At 42.3% G+C, this 25,090-nt stretch overlaps 1 protein-coding gene across 1 annotated transcript in view; it reads right to left on the reverse strand.

Annotated features, from left to right (window-relative positions):
• PLCB1 (phospholipase C beta 1) overlaps window positions 1-25,090 on the reverse strand; it is a gene marked incomplete at its 5' end in the record, with an annotated part of 333,313 nt that overhangs the window by 47,276 nt on the left and 260,947 nt on the right. The window contains 10 exons of the mRNA XM_018077472.2: window positions 6,906-6,992; window positions 8,092-8,149; window positions 10,318-10,407; window positions 10,497-10,573; window positions 12,378-12,555; window positions 15,708-15,927; window positions 17,315-17,368; window positions 18,165-18,297; window positions 23,236-23,345; window positions 24,103-24,207. Coding sequence (XP_017932961.2) covers window positions 6,906-6,992; window positions 8,092-8,149; window positions 10,318-10,407; window positions 10,497-10,573; window positions 12,378-12,555; window positions 15,708-15,927; window positions 17,315-17,368; window positions 18,165-18,297; window positions 23,236-23,345; window positions 24,103-24,207 — 1,112 coding nt within the window. The remainder of the gene's footprint in view (window positions 1-6,905; window positions 6,993-8,091; window positions 8,150-10,317; window positions 10,408-10,496; window positions 10,574-12,377; window positions 12,556-15,707; window positions 15,928-17,314; window positions 17,369-18,164; window positions 18,298-23,235; window positions 23,346-24,102; window positions 24,208-25,090) is intronic.

Genomic DNA, 25,090 nt, shown 5'->3' on the forward strand with positions numbered 1-25,090 from the left:
CCGATAGCAGGGGCCGGGAATGAGATGGTCCTTAAGGCCCCTTCCAACCCAAACCATTCTGTGCCTCTCACCTCTGCACCATCCCAGCAGGGAGCCTGGGGGTGCTGCCTCTGAATTTGGGTACAGGGAGTTACTTTGGGTACAGAGAGTTAGTTTGCTTCCCCTCCAGCCATGTGGGAGCTCCTGAGCAGCAGGGACCTCTCCCGGTGTTGGGCTGTATCCCACAAAGCTGGACAGCAGTGGGGAGCAGCTGGGACCACAGCACAGCCTCAGCTCCACTTCAGATTTCATCTTTCTTGTGTCAGGAAGGCTAATTAAATAATTAACCACAGTGTGCCGAGAGATGAGCCACGTGCTTATCTTAGGGAGGTAAAATACAGAACAGATTCACTTGTGCAAATCAGGAAAAAAAAAATCCACAAAGTTTCTTTTTTCCAGGAAGAATTCTCAAATTTGTCCCTTTTTTTGTTTTTAATATAACTTTCTGTGAATCCTTTTGTCCACAGATGGTAGCTGGGTTCTAAAATCACTTCTCTTAAGAGAACATGACCCAACTTAACAGTTCTAATTTATTAGCATGCTATCCAGGAACATCTCACTACCCTTCACAAATCCAATCTGCCTGCCCCATGACCTCCATTATGGGCCATCCTCTTGCCTTCACTAACGTGTTTAAATCACCAGCGACACTGCTCACTTGATAATGTTCCTTTTGATTTACACCAGCGAAACACTGAAAAAAGTCTGCCCTTTCCAGTAATTTATCTCCCCTTTTATTGCAGCTCCACATCAAACCCAAGATTTCCTCTGACTTCCACTAGAACGATCCATGAAAAATATCTCCCTCTATCAATAAACTCCAATTTAATTTGACCAGATTTTCATATTTCTTGATGTTTACATTCTTCCTACAAAGGGTTGGTGACATTTTTATTTAAATGAACTGATACCAGTATTCAATAAAATAAATTAAAAAACCATTCTCCATATTCACACTGGAAATGAGTTGATTTGTTCATTTGAAAGTTAATGTTGCCAAGAATATGTAAGTGCAACACTGAAGACACTTAATTAGCACAACAAATATCACCCCAAATTGTTAGATGTGTCTTTTATGACCTGATACCCATTTCTCACACTGTAATATTTATTCTGCTGGGAAAATAAACAATCACTTAAAATGTGGATTTGTGAAGAAAAATGTAAACAAGCAAGGTCTTAAAAATATCCCTCTGAGCATCCTGTTATTGGGACTGGATTCTTTGGATCTCAGGCCTAGTGACGAGGTAGTCACTTCACAGAACTTAAGCAAGTTTTATTGGTATAAAACTGGCACAGGATAAAGGTCAGACTGTTTAATTTTAACGAGTGAAGTGAGATTATTTACTACTCAATTACCAGGCTGAGAGTGCATTCAGCAGAGTTTATCCACTGGGAGAAACAGGAAAAAAAAAAAAGGGACAACCCTGGTTTCCCCTAAAAAAAATACTGTGCAGCTGGGGACTGCTTAGCAACTGCACTAATACAACACTTCAAAAACCATCAGGGCTTAAGCTGTTCTAAGTTTATTAAATAGACAGTCAGGCTGATGGTCACTTGGGGCTTAACGCTGAGAGGTGCTGAGCAAAGGGCCAGGATCCTCCAGGGAACAGGTTGGGAACACTGCATCCCAAAATTTAAATGCAACCTCTGATCCTGAAGTGGGAAGATGCCAGATGAAGTCACAGGAAGATTGGGAAATCTCAGTCTAGATTTTGGTTTTTTCAAATATTCCCCTCAAATATTTGTTGTTCACTGAGGCTCAGAAAATTCCATTCATTTCTCCATGCTGCTGCCCATTTAATGAGGTAGAGAAACATTTTATTATTCCCCTCTGATGAATACAAAAGCACCAAAACCCGAAGCTGAACAGCGAAACAAACAGTAAATTGTTTCAATCCTCTTAATTCTCTGCTTTTTTTGGCAGATAATGCCACAAATAATTCTAGTTTAGCAGCCACAGATTCGAGGGAGATTTCTTTTTAAACTTTGGAAATGTTTAAATTGAGCGAACTAACAAAAGAAATTTTTACCTAAACGGGGAGAAAATAAAAGGAGAATTTTTTAAATATTACACTGGCTATCAACTCATTTCTTTCCTGTTTTTCTTTGCAATGAGTCTGCAGACTAGTGAAGGAGGGCAACTTCCACCACTCAACCCAAATCCAGGCAACGCAAAGTCTCCTGAAACTCAGTAAACTGAAATAACCTTTTGCTCCAAACTCCTTCCCCCGAATTCTTGAAGAGTTGCCTGAGGTTGAGCTGGAATGCCTTTGGAAGTGTCTGAATTAAGTGCAGTTAGCCCAAAAGACAGCTTGGCTTCCCGCAGAGGTGTAAAGGATCAAAAAGGGATTGTGGAGGACAGGGCAATGTTGTCGTGAATTATGCAGTGAGCTGACACGACACTGGAATACTCATCAAAGTTCCTCAGAGCTGTTCCCTTCCAGATGAGCAAATAGAGCTCTGAGGGTAACTGAAATAACATCTAAAAGTGCTGTAAAACACATTTGCTGACCCCGTGTCAGGTAACAGCTCCATTTAACTCACCGGCATCATCTGCATGAGGATGACCCCGAAGTGTCACCTAAATCACAGGGCAAGCTGCAGCCTTTGCAGCAATCACGTGGGTTTAGATATCTCAGGAAAGCAGAAAGCATCGATCTGAAATCTACAGATTTTCAAACACCTTCATTTCTATAACACCAGGGAGAAAGGAGTCAGTGTCCAGACCCTGAAGGGCCTTTCCAGCCCTATGGAACGGGAAGAAGATCCCGGAGTAATGAGAGGCTTGACTGATGCAAAAGATCAGCATCCTGTTAATTTGTTCTGTAACTTAAATGTTCATCATTTTGTGCCTTCATAAATTTTTCAGGTGCAGTGTTAATATTAATTTTGATTGGACGTAGAAGTGTCAACTCCCGCAGGGTGCAATTAATAACATGTGCCAAATTAGGAGATCATAAATGTATGAAAGTGAGTTAGCATGCATCAGATGCCTCTATTTTCCATTATCAAGAACTGATTGACAACGTTTAAAAATTGTTTTCATTATACTTTTCGAGGAGAGAAAAAAGGAGTTGCACACCTTAAGGCTGTACATTCTCTTCATTCATCTGGAAGGGAGCAGAGCTGTAACACTTAGGGCAAAGTTTGCACAGCTCCTGGTGCCTCTGCAGACCTGCTGGACCTTCTCCCACAGACAAAGCCCTCCCTGAATATGCCATTTTCCACATCCCTCCAGGAGCCCAGCCCATCTGGCAGGCCTTGGCTATGCTGGCGCTGTGGTCAGTATGAGCAGAAACACGAGCACGGGCTGAGGAACCACAGGAGTTACATCTCCCTTGGCAGTGGGGCTGCAAGAGCACGGCCCACTGGAGCCCACAGAATGCAGATAACTCTGCTGGGAGCAGGAGCTGACTGCAGGAGCAGCTATTGTATTGAGATTTAAGTGTAGCTCTGACCCGTGAGCATGACTAACAAAACTCCCATTGATTTCAATTAGAGGAGGCTTGGGCCTATTTACTGTAACTGAGTCGATTCCCCGAAAAATAATTAATTCCTTGTCGTGTCTCACGTGTATTGATTTTTGTAATTACAATGAAATTGGAGGCGAGGGTGTGTGTGGGGGGGAAGGAAATGCACTTGATTTATGTTTAATTTGATGCACAAGCTGTCGAGGACACAGAAATTGAGACACAATGACCATGCCCGTCCTCCATGGGCCGCTCTGAGCTCAGATAACAATGTGAGCCAGCACATGGAGAATCCAGAATCACACCCTGCTCTGGTACACACTGCAGTGGAAAGAGCTGTCTCTCTGCAGAGCCTCCACAGCAGGCAGAGGAGATGCCCAAGGGGAAGAAGATAAAGGCAGGACAAGCTTAATGTGTATCAGTGACTAAGAGGGGGAGACAAAGAAGCAGAATGGGAGAGAAAGAAAATACAAGTTGTTGCTGATAATATAGCTGCCAGTAGATAATGCAGGGAAAAATAAGGAGTGATAGAAAATACAAACAGCCTTGCTGGGTAATGATGCTGTGAGGAAAGAGCAGCAGGAGAGATCTGAACTTTGTTTCCCATATGATTTCACTAAAATGGTAAGACAGAGAATTTTTACCTTGAGTCAGTCAGCACTTGACTTCTTAACTAGGTGATAGTCTCCTTTGCCAAACATGTTTGTGGGAGTGGTTGGCCTGGTTACACCAACACAGATTTGATTATAACACTCAATTCCTAGTTTCTGCAGCAGCAGAGATTAGTTTTTCATAAAGATCTCATCATTATTTACACAGACAGAGTATGACCTTTGGGCCTCACTAAAGCCAATGCTTGCCCTGACTTCAGCAGTACCACAAGAAGTTGAAGAACTGTTTCCAACTTTATGCCTAAAAGCACCAGTTCAGGAAGTTTCCAGCTCTTACAGGAGAAAAAAAGCTTTTTGCTATACAATAGCCCTGCAAATGAAAGCTGCAAAACAGCCTTACATCCAAACATTAAAAAGAAATGACATACATGAGGGAGAGGCAGAGTTTAGGGTGTAAATCAGTCTCAAGTTAAGCACTTTCATCTTGACACATGGTATTTTAAACAAAAAAAACCCCAAACCCCTGCCTCCAGTACAGGGAACTGACTTGCATCCAGTCTGGGCAGTTTCTAAAAACTGTTGTCTAAAATGTCAGCACTCTGAGGCAAATTTTCTTCTGGTGACCTCCGCACGCCACAAGAGAGAAAGCTGCAAACTCACACTTTGAGAAAGGCCAACAAAACCCCAGCAGTGTGGCAGCCCTGCTGGCAACACTTTGTGACACAGGATTCTTCCTGGCTGGGGAAGAGCTCTGTGCACAGAGTCAGAACACAACAAACTGTGAGTCAGTAATAAATAACCTCGTGGCAGTGACTGATGATGGCAAATCTGTCTCCAGTGGAATTATTGGGAAGAATACTGAAGATTCTTTCCCTCTTAATATATTAAGCTCTTTGTTTGGGGCCGAGTTGATACTGCCAGAAAAACCTTTTAACACGGCTAGCATAAATTTTAGTGGGTGTTTGAAGCAGGAGAGGTTGGGCTGTTAAAAAAGCAGCCCCCAGGAAGGCTGCTGCCTGCATAAAATACATCAGCTCTCCTCAGCTGGGAAATCATTTGATCTATTTTATATCACAGGCCCTGTCACTAAGGAAGCAAATATGGATATGAAATACGGACGCGAAGCAAAACATAAAAAGAGACTTAATAAAATGAGTAATTATGTTTTCCCTAAATCCTCTCATGCAAGCAAGAGGCACACACCACCATAAATCCAGCAAAGTGCCTGTTTCAGTGCGTGGGGAAGGAAAAAAAGCCCTGCAGCCAGGCCCTGGGAGACACATGTACTGCAGAGGGTGTCTCGGGAGGGCTGGAGAGTGATGAGCACTGCAGTGCTTTCACTGGTGGCCAGATCCAGGGGAAAACAGGGATCTGGAGCTGCTCTGTGCCATGACCTAACGCTTGGCACGTGGACAGCTGATGGAAGAGTCTTACACTGCCAGTCCAGCACAATCTTTCAAAACATAACTCAAGTGCTCAGTGACAAACTGTCAGTGCTTTGTGCTACTCCTCAGTACACCAATAAATTAAAAAAAAAATAAAATCAAGAATAAAAGAAAGAACACGAAGAGAAGTAATCAAGTGCTTAAGTATTGAGTAAAAGCCAGTGTTAGAAGTACTTGCAGATTATTCTTTGGCATTTTAAATTCCAATGTTTCAATTCCAGTTCACACGCCTGAGAAGCTCATGATCCTACAGCACCAAATATAAAACATAATATTATGTATAGTCTTTACACCCAGATGCCCACAACATCAAAAAGTTCCACCTCATTTATGAACACGATTTTAAAAAGATGAGTGGGAAACTGGAAGTGCAAACATTTTTATTTTTCCAAACTACTGCAAACTTCTGGCTATTCAGACCTTAGCCTAATTTATTCTCTGGCTATTTCACAGAAATGACATGACAACACTGATTAATTCACACCCAGTGCTAGAATTCCAGCTGTAATACAAGCACAAAACATTAGGACTGTGGACACAGACAAGAAATGAAAAGTGAAGCTGAGGACACACGTCTGAGCAAGAGCAGAAGAAATGAAAGCAGACATGACACAATGGGCTGTGAAGGATTATACTTGGATATGAACTCTGCTGAAAACAAGTCTCCCTCCATATGGAAGCCTGATTACATAGTTCCCTACGTCTTTCTACAGGAAAAATCATGGACAGGTGGAGGGCTCTGAGCCTTCTCCACTGAAGTCAAGGGCAAGACTGCCACCAGCTTCACTGGGAGCAAGAGTCAGCCCACAGTCACAAAGATCAGAACATGTATTTCAGAATGTCACAGTGCAGATGCAACACAAAAACAAAGGGAGGAAATCCAGCAAGCAATGCAGAATATTAAGCACTATTATCACGGAAAAGCTCGTTGTTTTGCACAAAAATACATCCTGACCAACGACCACGAGCACCTGCGGGGAGCATGCTAAGGAGATATCTCTTTTTCTTTTCGAATGTAAACTGTGTTTTGTTCCCGTGCCGCTGGGGCACAGAGGAGGGAAGGGCACACTCTGCTGGCCAGGAGCACCTCTCACACTGAAGGCTTCTCAGCAACACGAGTGCTAAAACACTTAAGCCCAGTTTCTGACACCTGCACCCGGAGTGGTGCTCCACGCTAGGCTGCCACTTGACTTTTTTCACCCTGAATATTAGTGACGGTGGCTTTGAGGCTGCCAACGGATCCTCTCATGTTTAAACATCAGCCTACCTGCTGCAAGAACACTTTCTTCCCTGAAGGACACTTTTAGCAGTGTAACATATGTTCAAAAACTCTTTACCTTAGGCTTTTCATCCAGTATTTGCTGACGGATCTCCTTGTGTTTTTCTACAAGTTTCTCCTGCCTTTTACTCTGAGCATCTTCTAGCTGCAGGAACATAGAAGAGAAGCTTTTTTCAGAGACTGCACAGCCTCACTTTCCCATCCCTTTCCCAACAAACATATCATCCATTAAAATCAGAAAGTTATCATCAAAACTATCAGTAATTCCAATATAAAATTACACACCACTGCTCTAACAGTTGGGTGTGAACAATGTATCTCAGATTTCACACATGGGATTTAGAATCAGAAATGTCTAAAGGACTTGCTGTAGACTCCTAATGCTATCAAAAGCATAATGCAGTTTTTAAAATTACATTATTTTGCTTTAGCTTTTCTTATACAAGCTGTGAGAGACGGACCCTGCTCCCAGAAGAAGGGGATTTGCATCCTGGAGTCCTAAATGAACATGCTGATCAATTTTGGGCCCCATGTAATAAAGCACTCAGACATGGAATTAACTCCAACAGGAACTAAACATGCTTAGTTTGCTAATTCTTCAGCTTGCTTCCTAAATCAAGGCCTTCCTGAGAGAAATGAACTTTTGAACTGAACTATCTGTGCACTGAAATTAAGAGAAAATTCAATAGCTGCATATGTTTCACAGTGATTTCACACATCAAAACACTGCAGTGCACACTTTCAGCCCAGTGTAAACCACCCACAGCTTCAGAAAAGCTCAAAGCTAACACCTGTAATGAAATTCTTTGACTTGTGTTTACAGAGCTCACAGAATGCTTTTTACATTTCAGCAACTGTACAAATCCAATTACGGTTAAAATATACTCTGCAATTAAATGTTTATTGACTTTCAGAGTTCCTTATACAATCTTTGCATTTAAAGACAGAGCAACCAATTAAAAAAACTGTTACATTTTCCATGAGTACACAAAGGATATTCAAAGATGAAATTGTATTAAAATCTGCCTCTCTCAGCACCATCCCTCAAACACTGACTAATAATTAACAAAGAACTGTCTGAAATTCCAATTCTCCTTTAACCGGAATGGGAAGAAAAGTCTACGCTGCACCTGTGAAGCATCAGTAGCTGCAGAAGCTCGAAATCTGCAGTTTAATATCACCCAGGAGATGAAAGCTGACATTTTATCCCCACAAATGAAAAATAAACACATGGCCTGCCATACCCTCTTTATGTACTGCACCACCTCCTGGATGTAGGATCGGATCATTTCCGTCTTCTCTCTGGGGGGGAGCAATCAACAAGTTATTGTGGTCAATAACATCACACCAAGGGATTTTAATGCCCTCACCTCTCTGTGATCTAATTAGGGCCATGTTGTTAATGTGGGGATCTGACTAATTAACGTTGGTGCGCTTGCTGCAGGTGCCCCTGTAACATCTTCACTGTAGGAAGGGCTCAGACTTCCCCGTGCCCTGCACAACAACCCCCTGCTCTTCCACGACGGGCTTTTCCCACAGGATAACGTTTGTTGGTGTTCCCAATCGGTCTGGGAGCACACACAGCCATCAGCAGACACACAGTGCCACGCTGTGGCACTTCATGGAGCAGAGAAACAGCCTCTGTCAGAGCAGGGACTGCTGGTGACAGCCAGGGACGGAGATCCCACAGGGAGCAGGGCACACGTGACTGGGGTCCCCACAGAAACTTGGAGGAAATACTTTAAGTCATTGTGTGAGACAATTATTTCGAAACCATCGGTCAAAGGCTGAAGACAAGACATAAAAGCATATAAAATAACAATCTGTGGGTACTTCAGCTGACCAGTTTCAGGACAGAATTCTAAAATGGAATTGCCTCAGTCAAGATCAGCAAATTGCTGTTCAGGTGGCACTAAAATCATGTGGTTTTAGGCAGCTACACAAGCCCGGGGTGGACTAAAGAAAATTAGGTAAGAACCATTAATACAATATATCATCTCTGTGCAAAATTCTCTCCCAAACCCGAGTAAAAAGCTTTAGATAAACAACAGCTGAGCCAGACTAACTGGAATGGGATTCACCAGAAGGTCTTGCTGCCCCCTGCCCTGCTGCCAGCGTGAGGACCAGCTGTGTCACAGACAGAGGAAAGATGAGTTTCCCATGTCATTCCCACCTCACCCTTCCCAAAGGCTCTTTAAAAAGCCTGGCAAAGGAAAGTCCTTGGGAAGAATGAGAAAAAAAAATGAAAGGAAAACAAAAAAGAATTGCTACTTGTCTGTTCCTGAGCCTTTCTCACTGGTGTCCCATTAACCTCTCAGCACATCATTTCCTACTGCCATTGATTTTTTACTGCTGTAACATTTCCGTAATGCCCAACTACCTTTTTCTAATACGAATTCCAGGCCCCCCTGACCAGCTCTAACCATATTAAGTATTTCTCCCTCTTTTTCACAATCAATTATTCTCATTTTGTTAATTTTTTTCAGTGGACGTTTATTAAAATCCTATAGCACTGATTCTTAAATCATCTGAAGCACTTCACCTCTTTCAGTGTTACCCAATACACAGATTGTCTGCTGAGAGGCTCCAAAACCTGGGTAACCCTTTTCACCTGTAGAAAACCACACACAGTTGTGCATTTGTTAGGTGGTAAACCCCAAACATTTCTGATTTTCTTTTTTGTTTTGTTTGTTCCTCTTGTATTTTTAACTGCCCTTAAATGCTACTAAAGTAAAGACTGGTCACAAGAATAACAGTGCAAGATAAAAAGGCTCCATTTTCTTTTTGAGCTACTTGCCAAAACAAATGAAGGAGGGCAAACAAACCTAGATGCTGTGCCCTTGGGAAGAACAGAACCAACCTGCACAACTGGGGTTTGTATTGTCTGGTGGTGCATAAGTGAAATTAATACTCCCGTCCTTGTTCAGAAAAACTGCACCCTCAGAGCTCAGCTTTCCTCTCTCTCCCACCCAAAGTGACACCATCACTGGAGGAGAATCACTAGCTGAAAATCTGAGGGGAATTTATCACAAAAACAGAGTAAATCTAAAGTATGTTGTCGCTATTTCTTCTGGAGAGAAACTTTGAGTTAAGAAGAAAAGATAACTCAGGAATAAAAATCTAAGTGAAGGTGAAATCAAACTCTGTAGGAGCTGAAGCCACTAAGCCTATTTATCCTCAGAGGAGTAGTGTCTGGAATAACAGCATTTTGGGAGATTGCTCTGTCATGCCCCCACCCCACACACCAGCACCTCTGCTGCTGACCCAGGCTCCCCTGCTCCCAGAGCAGGAGATTAGATTAGTGCCAGGAAATGGGATCAGTATCGTGGAAGTCAGGACTCCACTGCTCTGGTGAGGTCTGACTGAAGGCTGCCTTCTGTTTAGGGTCAAGACCTTTCTCTGATTTTCCAGTTGGGAAAACTCTGGCCTCCTCATAACCTACAAGGATACAGATCCAGGGGTATACTTACTCTTCCATTTGATTTTTATCCTTGGACTTTGCTTCTGTGATCTTCTCCTGCCTCTTCTTGTCCATTTTTTTCTTCAATTCTTTCTTTTCTCTGAAGCATAAAAAACAAAGGCAAGTTCAAAACATATCTAAACAAACCCCCAAGGAGCAGCAATCAATGGTGAGGGGAACAGTGCTTACTTTTCACATGTTTCTTTTAGTTTCTTTAGTTGATTGTTCTGACACTCCTCTGCTACATCTGTCAGCTTCTGAATAAGCTAAAAAAAAAATCCCAAGAAGCAAAATTGTGTATTTGCAGCTAAATATTACACAGGCATCCAAGTTTCCTCAAAAGCCTGCAGCAGAAAGTGTTACGCCATTCCCAGATTAATTCCCAGAGATCCAAAGCCAGTCAACATTCTTATCAGTGTAAACACATTATTAACTGGTGGGAGTTCAGCCAGGCTGGTGTGTGCCCGACTTCCACAGAAACTACTGCTCTCTGTGCATCCAGGTGGTTCAGCTTCCCCACATTAAAATGTAAAACCAAAACATGTGTTGCGGATTTTACCTCTGCTAGGGATCGAAACGCCCGTGATAATTCAGAGATGGCCACAAACTGAACCTGCACCACACAAATTACAAACTGAACTCCCGTGTCACTGAATAGCCAAGAAGCACAGACGAGCATGACCTGCATTTTGACAGCAGAATCATGGATTCAAAAGGATCTGAGTGGCTGGTTGGGAATCTGCTGCCCAGTGCTGGGTCCCACCTCATTTGTGCTGAAACCCCAAACCAAGCCCCAGCCCTGTGGTGGGGATGCTGATGGGAGAGGACACACGGACTTCAATGAACAGTGAATAAAGTGGGAAACGGGACCAATTTGGTTTAATCACCCCCCCTAGTTTAAGTTTGATTCTGTAAAACAAACCCTGTCAGGGTGATGGGCCAGGAATACATAATAATTATAGCTGGTCTGATCCAGCTTTTCATTCTTTAGATAAAAGGATACAGGTACTGACAATAGGTTCAACTCTAAAAGAAAGACATCAGAGGGGATCTCGCAGCTGCAAGGCAGATTTTAATTGGAATATTAACTCCTGCACAGTTCAGAGGGAAAACTGTCTGAGAGTTCTGTGCTAAAATATGAATTTAGTCGGACACTGCGTGCCTGGATAATGCCAAAAATGTGACTTTGCTTTTGAGAAAGGCCATTTCCCATTTTGGAAAGAGAAATGAGTTACCTTACAATATAAGCCCAACTATGTGGGTCCAAAATGGTTCATTTTTATAAAAATTTAAATCTCTAAGCTGCAGCCCCCAACTGTTACTTGAATTTGTGCAAAGGCCTTGCTGAGATATATCCACACACATCACTCCTCTGATCTGCTCTTTTTGGACATCAGGGCAGAGCAGACAGATCACTTCACCCAACAGTACCGAGGCAAAACATCAGGTAATCGAAAAAACCGCGAGAGAGGACTGTCTGGAGTCAAGAAACAGTTTGCACTCTCATAACACCCGTCAAAAATATTCCTTTCTGCCTAAGAATGTCCATTAGCATCAGCTGCCATCTGCCCAAGCTCCTCTATTTCAGCTCAGAGGGCCTATGATCCTGCTGTAGCTGTCAGCCAAACTCCAGCTGTAAAAACACAAGCTGACTTGGACTAATGGACACAAAATATTTCTTCACCATGTACAGATTATGTCCTGCATCCCCTCAGAGCATTCATCTGCAACAGGAACACTCCTTGGCACGACTCTCTGTCCTGGGGAACGTTTGGATCTCTTCTCATTTATTTATTTTCATGGTGTTTCAATTTATTTTCCAGCTAATCCTGCCTCCTTGTGTGTTGTACAAAAAACAGGATCATCATCCAAAAGCTGCAGCAAACCGGGACTTATGTAACTAGAGGTAGTAACAGCCCTGTTGCCTTTCTGCCTTCCGTGCAAAGCCTTCCAAGCTGCTGGAAGTGTTAGTGGCAAAGTGACACAAGGAAGCTCCACATAATTCCAGTGTGCTGCCTTCACTGCCCGCCCCGAGCTGGCTGAGGGAAAGCAGAGCCATGACAAACGTACCAGTTTGATGTGCTCTCGTTTCTGGTACTTCTCACTGTAATACTGCTCCTGCCGGAGGTTCAGCAGCTGCTGCTGTTGCTTCTCCTTCAGCTCCACCAGCTTCTGGGTCATTTCAGAGTCCAGTGCAGCCAATTCCTGCTCAATAGTTGAACTGTGGTCTGGGCTGCCCGTCTCAGACCTGCAAAGGCACACACACCCCCACAAAGGTCTCAGTCACAAGGCATGGACACTCCGCCTCACTTACACTTTGTTTTTAAGGCTAATGTTTATAAATATCCCATTAATAATTTCCTCAGCACCACAAGATAAGTGGTTTTAGCCCCAGTAAGTCCAATAATTTAATCTTTTAGGGAAAATACAGTATTAGCAGTTTATTAACAGGATGGCTTTTGCTTTTAAACCTCATTTTACTGGCCCACCGTGGTGCTGTCAACCAGATCTAGTATAAATTAGCTATACTGCCAAGATTTCCCATAAACAGATGCTCATGGAACTTGTTTATCCGCTTCCAGTCACGTAACCTGAACTTCAAAGCTGCACAGCCTTCAGCAGAAACGGTGAATGCAAAGTATTTTGGAAACTGAGTCACCCTTGCCTGCACTCACAGCAATAAATTTAAAAGCCCGACTTTACATCTGCATTTATAAAATGCTTGAAACGGCAGGAACGTCCCTTTTTTTGGTATTTTGTCCCCCCTTCAGGAAATGCCATGCATAGCACACACAGAGGAAAGGGCTCCATGGATTTGCTGCCTTCGGAAGGGAAGTGAACACCCCGGTGGAGGGCAAAGCTCAGACGGGCAACACAGGGGAGCAAAGGAACAACACACCAAGGAAGCTGAAAAGCAACACTAAGGAATAGTTTGGGTATATTTTACTCTTCCTTAAGACACAAGGAAGGGTGGATGTAACTGTGAAGGAAGACGTGAGGACACTAAACTGCTCAAGTGAAAAACAAGCAGCAAACCCAGTATCACTCTCAGACCAGCACTAAACCAAACCCAAGGAAAATATATTAAAAACTAAGATTATGCTGTGTCCCTGCTCTGCTGCTGTGTTTGCTGCCGTGCTCAGGTGTTAAATCAGTTGCCTGGGAAACGTCAGAACAGCGCAGGAGATGGACAAAACAACAAAACCTTGAACAGAGGGGGCTGACACCAGGAGAAAAATGAGTTTGCTACTCAGAAATGTGCAGGGATTACAATGCAGAGAACTTGCCACACTGGCTGCCTCTCTCCTCTCTCCCAGGTTCGAGTGTGCAGCTGCTGTCAATTTGAGTGGCTCCAACTGAAATAATGGGAATCTGCTTCCATCGGCCCGAGGACACAAATCCCAAGGTAGCCTCGTTTTATTTCTTGTATTTTTATTGTATTTGAATATTCTGCTAAGAGGTTAAGTGGTGTCAGTGTGATAGGTGAGGGGAATTTAAATATTACAGAGCCAGAAGACAGCATTAATGAATATGACAATCAGTGTATTATGCCATTACACATTTTAAAGCTGACATTCCTCTTGCATATTTGGGAAAAGGAATTCAGGCCTATTTCTAAACCCTGGCTCAAATACTATTTTTTTTACAAGACACAATCATTAAAGGGACTTCAGAACAACACCAACAAAACACTTGTGCATGTGGATAAATAAATATTTCAGACTTCCTGCAGACATTGAGTTTACTGAATCTGGGCTCAATTTCAGACAAAGGCATGAAGCACAGATTGCTTCTGAGCAGAGACAACACATTTTTATGGCTGTCTGATACAGGCACTCCTGATGAAGTAGTGATTTATACTTTGCAGTTAACAGGCAAATACCTTCAGTAATAATTTAAAATGATACAAATCGCCTTTTTCCTTGGGATGCAGGATTCCATTAGAAGACTGCTGCTTGAGATAAAATGCACTTGCAGGTTTGAAACCCCCTACAAATGTATTCCTGCCTTTTTAGAATGTAACCTCCAGTTTTTTTAACCTTCAGACTTCTCTGTATCTGCCCATAAAACTTCAGGTCTCTGAAACCCCTGTGACAGCTCCATGGACTGGAACTGCAGGGTTTTACTGCCTGATATCAGGAATGATTTATGGTCAGATCATAACACAACAGCAACAACAACAAAAAACCCAAATCCTTTTTTGCTCAAAGATAAACGAGTCATTTTACTTATTAGGTTTGATTTCCTGCTTAAATGTGAACAGAATATGGTAGAGAAAAGAGAAACATGACGTTGTTTTGTCGGTCACACACTTTGATGACAGAAAACACCGCAGATCAAACATCCCTGTGCCTGCAGTTGACAACCAGTCATTAAGGGAGTTTATTAAACTCAAGTATAGAACATGGAAGCCCAAAAACTGGCAACAGTTAAGGCCAGCTGAATGTAGATATATTATGAGTGTCAAGCTCTTATTAAGCCCAATGACATTCTGTCATCAGTAGAGCTTAAATGAATAAGCTCCTGCCTAGGGACAAGTTATGGCCTGAATCCCAGTCACTTACATTTAGAGGGACTATCAACAAGCTTGGCAGCCAGACCATGTTTGCAGCTTTTTTCTCTGATGATCTCCTACCAAAAAGTATCAGTAATTTTTTTTTTATTCAATGTCTTCATATTTAAGGACTGCAGCCATATCAGCTTCGTGTAAAAGTTAAAGGACTTCTGTGCTTATCTAATTACTTTAAAAAATAAATGATGTTAAAACAAGAATGATGCACCGACAGGAGGAATAAAAATTCCATTGCAAGAGTATCAGACCCCGATTGGATCTATGTGCGTGTATGTTTGCCAGGAGTTAAGAACTGACCTTTATTAATATACAGTTCCTTGTCATAGGAACAAGGCAATAATTGTGTGAAGATCAGCAAGTCATTGCAGTCTTTTGCATTTCAAACTGAAAATGATAAATACAACTCTCATTTTTATTATTACCTAAACAAAAAATATAAAAATCGTACCAAAACACACAAAGGGACAGGGTGATGCAAGGCTTGGGAAAAGAGAGAGCACAGAAGGAGTGTGCATGCAGAAGCAAAGCCAAGCAGTCAGTAAGAGATTCCCCAAGTATTCTGGATCAATCATGATTTAAATGGTAGTCAGATCTTAATAACCTTCAGGTGTTTCTTTTCTCTAATTCTACATCTGATGCCCTCTACTCTATCACGAGTTTTTTCCAAGGCTCTCACTTGGAGACAATGCTCTCATCCCTATTAACTAGGGATCTTGCTGCTTTTGATTTTTTCTGTGCTCTAATGTCACCTCCATTTATTGTCTACTAGAAAAGAAGACTTGAGTAAAGACCTCTAATACCAAGATCAGGAAAGCTGCTTAACATACCTTTTCTTGCTGTCTCTTTTTGCTGTTTTTTCTAAAACTGCTCTTCTCCTCAGGTAGTCATTTTGGATTTCATTATACTTCGCAGTGTGCTCTTTGATGAGGTCGGTGGTTTTCTTGTGGTGCCTCTTCACAAGGTCCTTCATTTCCTTGTAGTGCTTCTTCTGAAGCTTAACAAAAGCTTTCTGTTGTTTCAGCTCCTCAATAGTCTGTGCTTCCACTTCTACAATGACAATAACAAAAGCCACTTCAATTTTCTAACAACGCACGATTTCAATCAGTGAAGCCAGGAATGAAACAAAGCCTGTTCACTGTGGGTAAATTAAATGATAGCATAAACTAACTGAGTAGATTTACCTGGAAATAAGGTAACTAGACTGAAAACACTGTGGCAAATTTAATTGACAGGAGTGAGAAGAGAGATGAAAATTTAGAACACCAAGAAGCGTAGCAAAATAAAATCCTTCTGCTTTCTTTCCTCAACCCCTTTCAGATGGTAAAGATTTTCATCAGTCCAACATGATCTTACATAGATATGACCACAGGTCCTTTTTGTACCCACTGTCCCAACACTTCAGGTCTCCCTTCCCTCTGGATGGGCCCTGTTAACATTCTGATGCCTAAACCCCCCTTAACCCCCTGCTCTCCTGCTTTGACCTGGGCACTGGCTGGAGGCATCTATCCCAGTATCCCCATGGAATCTCAGGAGAGACTTCACTTCTCCTGGTGAAGACTCTGCCTCAGGAGAGTCAGAGCGCCCTGGCTGCCAGTCCAGCCAAGGACTGGTGGCTGAACGCCGAGCTCACCCCAAAGCAGAATTCAAAACCACAATAGGCTTGAAGGAATGATGACTTCCATGATTTGGGGTCACAGCTCTGGAAAAGGCAGGCTGAAGATCCCTCTCCAGACAGCAGATGGATTGTGGGAGGCCAGCAGGTGCTCCCACACTCCAGGCCAGGCTCCTTCTACTGCACTGAGGGAGACTGAGTAAGAGGCAAACAACACACAGAATATCACATCTTACCTGTTTTCCACACCTAAATGTAGGTCTGCACAGGATTTGGGCATGGAGTGGGTTCTAATGTAGAAGAACAACTATAAAATCAACTGATTTATGGGATTTGCAATCTAAACTAACTCCAAGCTGGAGGACACGGCTCCCAGTTGAACCCTAGGCCCCATGTAACTGGCAGGCCAGTTTGCTCAATGAAATGGTAATTTTCAGCTTTGCAGGAGCACTGGGAACACTGCAAGGCTAATGAAGATAAAATGGTTTCACTCCTATTCACTATATTCAGGAAGAATTTAGCTCCTGTTCTCAGAATAATGCTGGTCTTTTGTCTGCATTAGATGGTAACTTGGTGCTTGTGAAACTACAACAATGGGATATTTTTTAAAAATTCCCTCTGGCACCCAATCTCATGGAATGTACTCAAACATTTAATAACTTCGAATCTGAGGAAGAAAACATGGCACGTACATTTTCTAGGAGTTACTGCAGTCCTAATCACTCAAAGAAATGCCTAAGCCAGGGGGGCTATTCCATAAAAAACCTGTTTTCCTGACAAAAAAGCACGTCATTCATGCAGTGTGACCTGTGCATTTATTACCTGTGAGGACACTCTGAATAAGATCTTCTGTCTTGGCAGGTGCTTTCACCGAACCTGGAGGTAAAAGAGATGAGTAGTTCCAGTTCTTTTACAACAACAGCCATTATTGTGCTGCTTGACTGGGTGTCAAAACATGGCAGGTGACACAGGACACACACTGACATGGGCATTTATTAACCCTTTGAGAAAGCACACCTTGAGCTGGACAACAACATAATCCTGGGAAGGAACATGAAAAGGTGACCTTCCAAAAACCCACCTCAGCTTTGTTGGTTTATTTATGAGGGGAATGGTACTGAACTCCCTCACAGGAGTCATTTAAGTGGCACTAGGCTGACAGTGTGACCGCCCTGCATTACGAGGTCAGTGCAAAATCTCTGTACACAAGGAGGATCCTGCTCCTTGGAAGTCAGTCAGACCAAGCCTGTGCAGACTGCAGTCATAAAATTACACAATTACACTGTGATCTGACAAGCATTTGTTATAGGAGGTATGTCCACAGAAAACACAGATAAGTACCTAAGGCTGGTTTTGTGTGTGTGTGGAGCAAGATGTAATTACGTGCATAAATTGGGCAGATTTGTAAAAACAATTCCAAGAGATTCCTGCACTTGCAACAACAATGACAACAACAAAACCCCAGCACACTTTGTTGCCTGTAATAAACTCCAATTTCACAACAAAAGCAACCCTTAAATAGAAGATATTTGTATATCTGAAGAAGACTAGCCCTAATAGCACAGAAAAGTGGTGGGAAAGTTTCTACCTATTTTATCCAACCAAACCAAACACACACAACCCCCCTTTGTTCTTTAAACACAAAGCACTTGTAAAATTGTTATTTTTTAACCTGGTGCTGGTTGGCTGTGGACAACCTGAGTTGCTGGTTTCGGTGTAAGAGAGGCTGTGTAATTTACTCCATTCTCTGCTGGTGTTGGCCTTGGTTCACTGTTAGCTTCAGATGGTGCATCTCCGTGGTCAATCTGAAAATATACAACGATTTTCATTATTCTCCCCAACCAACGGGCTTAATTTGTTTGCAGGTCTACTTTAGGCTCCTTTTTTTAAAAGTAAAATTCTGTAAATGTTACATCTAAAAATCATCCTAAAAGAAAACAACAAAAAAAGATATCTTTAAGAACCACAGTAGCCCAGGTGGCTCATTTCTGTAGGGTAGATTTCAAGAAGAAATAGAGCATGTTTTATTCTGAAAAAGTATTTTAAGTGGATATAACTCATCAGGGACATTGTTCAGTACAGTATGCATTAGCTGCACCAGATGTGAAACCCGTATTTTATTGAAAAGCACTGTTCTCTGCCATAAAATCTCTCTAGAAATAATGTGGGTGCTGGCATGAAAATGCTGCTCAAATCCCTGCTGTGAACAAAACGTGTGCACAAAATTACTTTTAAATTTCATAGATAGACACAGCACTATCATTAATCACCACTCTTCCAGAACAGAGACATACTTCTGATTCCCAAGATCCTACATTCTTGTAATTACACTCCAAGGATAATATGTAAACAGTACCTCCATCCTGCTGCATGAATACATCTGTGGTATCCAAATATTTAAGCATTTTCCACGATCTTTTCCTTCTCTCCAGTCTCCTTAAGGCTCAGGCTTTCAGTACCACACACTGATCATCTCACAGTTTCCCCTGTGAGCACGAGGTTTTAAGCAAGCCCGCAGCACTGAGCGAACAGAAGGTCATTCAAAGCAATTCCTATCTGGAAATGGCCAGGCCCTGCTTCCTGCTGTCCCTGCGAGGGGCCAGTTGCCATGGTGTCCTCGGGGCAGTTCTGGATTTGTTCCCTCAGCTGCTTCCATTCCACTCTTTGATGGTAATCACGTTGCATGCAGAGGCAGGATACCACAGTTGTTGTTTTTCCTCTCCCCCTCCCCGTGACCACTCCACACTTTGCAAAATATCAGCCTGCACTGCATCGACAGAGGCAAAATGCATTTTGATCTCACTGCTCCTGCTGCTGGTTTCCCTTCAGCCTGGCCCTGACAACACAATGTGTGCTGCAAAATCATTTCTGTCTCAACAGCTGATTTCTACCCAAATTACAGGAGAGACAACTGATACAATTGAAATCCAGTGCCAACAATTTCATTTATATCAAGCAGGAATAATTGCAATAAAATATGGAAATACACAGCCCAGCCAACATTTATGACAGAGGAAGTATGACTGGCAAAAGCTGTAGCTGTGACAAACACACAGAGATATGGTTATCCCCCTTAATTCTCCTTAAAATACTCCTCACAGGCTGCAATTCATCAGTTTAATAAAAACAAAACTTAGATCATCAACATTTAATACAAATAAAGTTGGAATTCCTGACTTCTGGTGGGTCTGTGCCCCAAAAGTCACTGCATGGGGAAAGTGGGTATTTTCTTTTTTGGAGACTAGGTTTGTATGTGCTCCAAAATGCTGCATCACAGCTTGTTGAGAAACTATTAATGCAGCCTGTCAGTTTTGGACATGAAACAGCTGTTTTCAGAAATCAAAGCAGAAACGTGAGACGTGACCACGAAGTGAATAAAGAGTAATTTTCACTACATCAAGCAGTCTAATCTCATTAAAAAGCACTTTCTCTTCTCATAATTCATCACTCAGAATGCCAAAGTAAACACGATTTTTCCTTGGTGGAGAATATTTCAGGCTCTTTTTAAAACATGACGTAATCCACACCTTTTAATTTATACTCTCAATATTCTCAGAAGCTGGTTTCCATTTCACACGTTGCCATGTCCTTTGCAATACTTAGTAAATACTTAGTAAATATATATAAATATAAATATATACATATTTACTTAGTAAATATACTTAGTGTATTTACTAAGTAGGAAGAGACGTACCCATGTGCATGGATACGGTCTGTTTTTATTTTTACAGGCAGAAGGAGCTGTATTCCCAATGTATTGGGATTGAGGGGGGGTCAGTTCATAAACCAGTTTGCCTCCATCCTCTTTGGCAAAGCATAACCCAGTGTAAGAAGTGTCGGATCAACTTTATTTCCATCACTGTACCTCGGTGTGGTCGTTATGACTTGCAAAATTGTGCCTGAATTTTCAATTTAAACAGTGGTATCAGATGTGCAAAGCGCAGCTGCTCTCTCAGAGATGTTTTGTTGCTTGCTGCCCCTATCAAAATAATTTTATTTAACCAAAAAAGCCGAATGGCCTCATCTGATTTATACCCAGGCATGCAAAACAACAGTTTCCATTTCAACGCTGTTTTATGGGCATAAACAACAGGTCAGACACATTAATGAGCCAGGAAGGCCTCCTGACTCCAACTCTGTGGTGGGAATTAGCAGGCAGCCCCAGGGACATTTCACCAGCAGGCACAGCCAAAATGCATTTTACTCTGTCTGGCTTTTCCCAGGCCCCTACACACTTCTGCTCCCGTGGCTGTGGGGTGAAAATGTACAAGCTAGTCACATCAAACTACTTTAGGCTGGGATTAACTCTTCCCAAGGAAATTTCTTTGCATTATTCCTCCTGTCTGTAAAGGACAGTAAGCAGGGGAAGACAAGACCACTTTTATGCTCCTAAATATTTACAAATTATTCAGTTAAACACAGTTTAAGGCGCAAAACCCACAGTGCAGGTATTAACATCCTCCGAGAACAGTTGTTCCAAGGCCAGGCTGGAAAGCAAGAACTGATCAGAAAGGTAAAAGAAGAATTCCTGTTACACTTAATGCTGGGGAATTTGCAAAGAAATACAGAAAAGCTGCTGGAAGTTCAGTAAGTTCTTTGGCATTCTTTGTTTCTGTAATTACACTGATTATCAATAGGCAGTGTAACGTGAAGCCCAAAGAAAGGCTGATTTACTTGTTCAAAACAACTCACTATTAGGCAGCTTATTTGACTACTGTTCTGCAAGGAGCCTGAGGAACTTCCTTCAGAGTTTCAGTCTAACGTTCTAGACAGCAAACCAAAAAACCCCTTAGTTTTCCTCTGACAGCTGCAAGAACCCAGCTCAGGGGAAGCAAAGAGGTGTGGGGAGGTGGAATCTGCGCTGGGAGACAGCACAGCTTTGCACACCATCATTTGTGGCGTGTAAATTTGAAACTGGGCATTGGAAAAGTGAATCCAGGTGCACTTATGGGTACTTTTCTGGCAAGCACACCTGGGTTTATTCAGCTGCGTTGCCAGTGAATGCACTTGCAATTATTAATCGGTGTGATTGTCACGGGAGAGCGTAAGTGAAGAAAATGTTACCATCACAAAAAATTGTAAGGTAATTCATGATTTCCAAGTACAGACTGGCTGCATATCTTACCCAGGACGTGCCTTTATAAATAGAACAGTGGTGAATTCAGGTTGCCACTTAAAGCAGCACTTCCATACCTGTGCCTGGATACTGCAGCCAACTCAACCACTCCCCATTTTTAGCAAATGCACCGCCACAATCACTACAGTTTTCTTTTACAGCATATTTCTGTGCTACCCCAAAACAGCTCCTTTAGGAGCTTCCAAGCTCCCTGACACACAGCAGCACTACAAGTCACCTTTCCTTCTTCCTATTTGCTGTAGAAGATACTTTATGACAGAATGTTTCCAACCTACAAATAAGCCTGTACACACCAGGAAAATCTGTAGGTTTTCAGAAGTAAAAATGACCTCTAAGGTATTGAAAAGATTATGTTAAAAAAACCCTCTTTGCTATTAATATAGAATCTCATGTGTAGAGTGTCCTAGATAAATGTCTAAGATACTATTGAGCATTTCACAGTGTCCTCATTCAGCAGAACTTGTGACACTGCACAAAGAGTAAATTGTTGGCCAATGAATTGTAATGACTTTCACTCATCTGGTCTGCTTTGGGAATGTATTCTTGGTTACAAAATCTAGTTCAGTGAGGTTCTGTGCATCTGAGAATTGAAGAAGACAGGCACCAGAGCTGAGGGCAGCTTAGGATTACAAAGCGTTTCTCCATCTTCACTAGACACCTGCACCAAGTGCCTTTTGATTCACACAGTGAACATCTGACACAAGCAATGTTTGAAAGGCAAAGCTGATATTTTCAAACACTAGAAGATGTCCCAGTGACAATGCCTGGGACAGAGAGAACGTCTGAATGTGTACAGAGTTCATCAGATCCAAAGCTGAACTGTCAGGATTCTCAGTTATGCTCAGAGTAACATCTGTGCATTTGTATGCACAACACCTTCAACTATACACAAAAACAGGTTTACAGGTCAGTCTGTAGGTAACCACATTATCCAAATAGATACCTAACAACTGGAATTGTGGCTCCCACAGCTTTCAGCTAAGCTACAACAGGCCTGAACATTTACTGACTATGGTCTCCTCCTCCCTCTTCATCACTCTAACATCTACGAAGGGTTGGATCAGTTGAACTCCAGAGGCTCCTTCCCACCTAAATAACTGTATAATCATCCTCTGTCTCTTTATGACACATTTGCTTGCAGTGAATATACAGAGAAACAATAATCTAAGCCACATTAATGTTTCTCAACAGAGTAAGCTCTCCAGAATCAGTCTGAAACTCTGTACAATTTGTAATATTTTCAGGAAAGGCCACTGACACTGAGTTGAGTATTCTGTAAGGGGAACCAGCATCACACCGCAAAACAACATGCAATGACTTACAAAGATTTCAGTTACTACATAACAGAGTTGTACAGCATACACACAACACGGGTTTTCATTTTCTTTACCTCTGAACAACAGTTCTCCTCAGTGCACAGCATGCTGCCTTCAGCGAAACCACACACACGGTGCAAAGCTCCTTGGCTGTGCTGTTACCTGAGTCTCATTCTACAGGAGAACTTTACAGACAATCTCCAAGGATTTCCAATATTTATCTTTTTAAGCAAAATAGGTGCTTTCAAATACTGTAGCATAACTTTCAGAGGCTCAGAAACCTCCCTTACCTCTTTCTTTACCTCCTCCTCATCTTCCAGAGTCAGTGCAGCTAGTTGCTTGGCTCTCTGCTCCATCAAGTTTACATATCTGATTGGATTGGATAAGGCCTCAATCACATCTAGAAATAAGGCAAATACTTGAGTTTCAAAGCCCTCCTGTTATGGTTCCAGTGCTCCTCAGGGTTTAAGAAAGAGGCAGTATTTTCCACACAGGTCTGCTGCTGATAGATACTCCTAGGACCCAGAAAGAGCAGTGGAGGGGAGGACACCACCATGTACAAATACAAACCCTCTTGGATTTTGTGCTTGGGTCTCACGGGTGTGCATTTTCTGCAGTTTTTTTTTATATATTTTTGAAGCTTACAGCATCAGCCCATTAGGATCCTGCCTCACATGAGGCACAGAGAGGCAAAAAGTTCTGTAAAAGTTCCGTCGTTTAAAAAAACTGAAACAGCTACACAGAATACTGTTTTTCACTGGAGATGGTCTCTCACAGTATGGCATTTAAACCTATCCTTGTTTACAGCCAATGCCAAAATACAATTCTCTACCTTAAGCACAGCTCTTTGCTTAGGGAACAGTTACACCCCAGTGTGTCGGGCAAGCAAAGTTTCATTTGTGTTCCAATGGCAAATGCCCGGGGTATTTCCTCCTTTAGAGTCTGCTGAAAATAAAAGAGTTGGCCCTAATCCCAAACCTCAGGCAAGTCCCTGTAAATCAGGCCATCTCCTGCCAGTGATGAGACAGAATGATCCATCAGATGCAGGCCTTTATTCACAGGGCTGTTATCCCAATCTGGCAAGTCATCTACACCACATGTATTTTGTGTTTCAATTAACCTTTATATTCCCCAGTAGGAAAATGTCACCAAATTACCTGCATAAGTATCAGGTACATAGTCTTTGACCTCTATGTACACAAAGAGGGCTGGCAGTGTCAAAGGCTGGTTCCTCTCATTCCTCAAACAGATGTAGTGATAGCCTGCAAAATAAAGAGACAGCCAGTTCAGAAAATAAACCCTTCCACAGGCATTTCCAATGTAATTGTGTTATCATTTGTTATTTATAGTGTGGCTCCAACTAAGCAACCAACTCCAGGGACTTCTGGAAGGGAAAGATTTACCTGAAGGGTTTCAGAGAGAAGTTCACAGACACAGGACTCTTGGATAGGTATGTGATACTGCCTTTTAAAATCATATTTTCCCTTTATTTTTTATATGTGAATAATGCTGAAAATTGTAATTTATTTAATTTTTATGCATTCTGTTTTATTACCTTTGTCTGGATGCTTTTTAGTTTTGTAGCTGTGATGGAAGTGCACAGGAATGGGAGAAAAGGAATTCCAGCCCCACCAAACTCACACAGCATTGCAGTGCTGCAAAGCTGCACCCTCTGCCTCACAAACTGGTGTCTCTCTCACCATGCCTGAGGCTGCTCTCCTAAGGCATGGTTTGGGAGCTGCACACGTGGGCAGTGTCAGGATACGAGTCATGAGCAGGATGCATTTATCTGGGGGAATCTTGGCTGATGGGAACAACTCCCTCTCCAAGTAACAGCTAAATCCTTGCTTTGGGAATAGTGGTAACTCTGTGGATTTGTGCGACAGTATCATACAGTTTTCAACAGCATCTCAGCAAAGAGAGAAATGACACACTACAAAGGGTTCTCAGTTCTCTCAACCTCCTCCAGCAAATTTTCAGTATTTAAATAAACTAACCCCAACATGCTGCTCTCCATCACATGGTGTAAACTAATGATTATTTGAGTCAAAAGGACAGAAAATAGGCCTGTGGGTAACAGCTCTCAGAAGTCCTTGCATGATTTCACACAGTGGTCTTTGTTCTAAGGAGCACAAGCTCAAAAGC

This window comes from Manacus vitellinus, unplaced genomic scaffold (genome assembly GCF_001715985.3).
Source record: "Manacus vitellinus isolate BGI_N305 unplaced genomic scaffold, ASM171598v3 scaffold_38_pilon, whole genome shotgun sequence".
NCBI classification, from domain to species: Eukaryota; Metazoa; Chordata; class Aves; order Passeriformes; family Pipridae; genus Manacus; species Manacus vitellinus.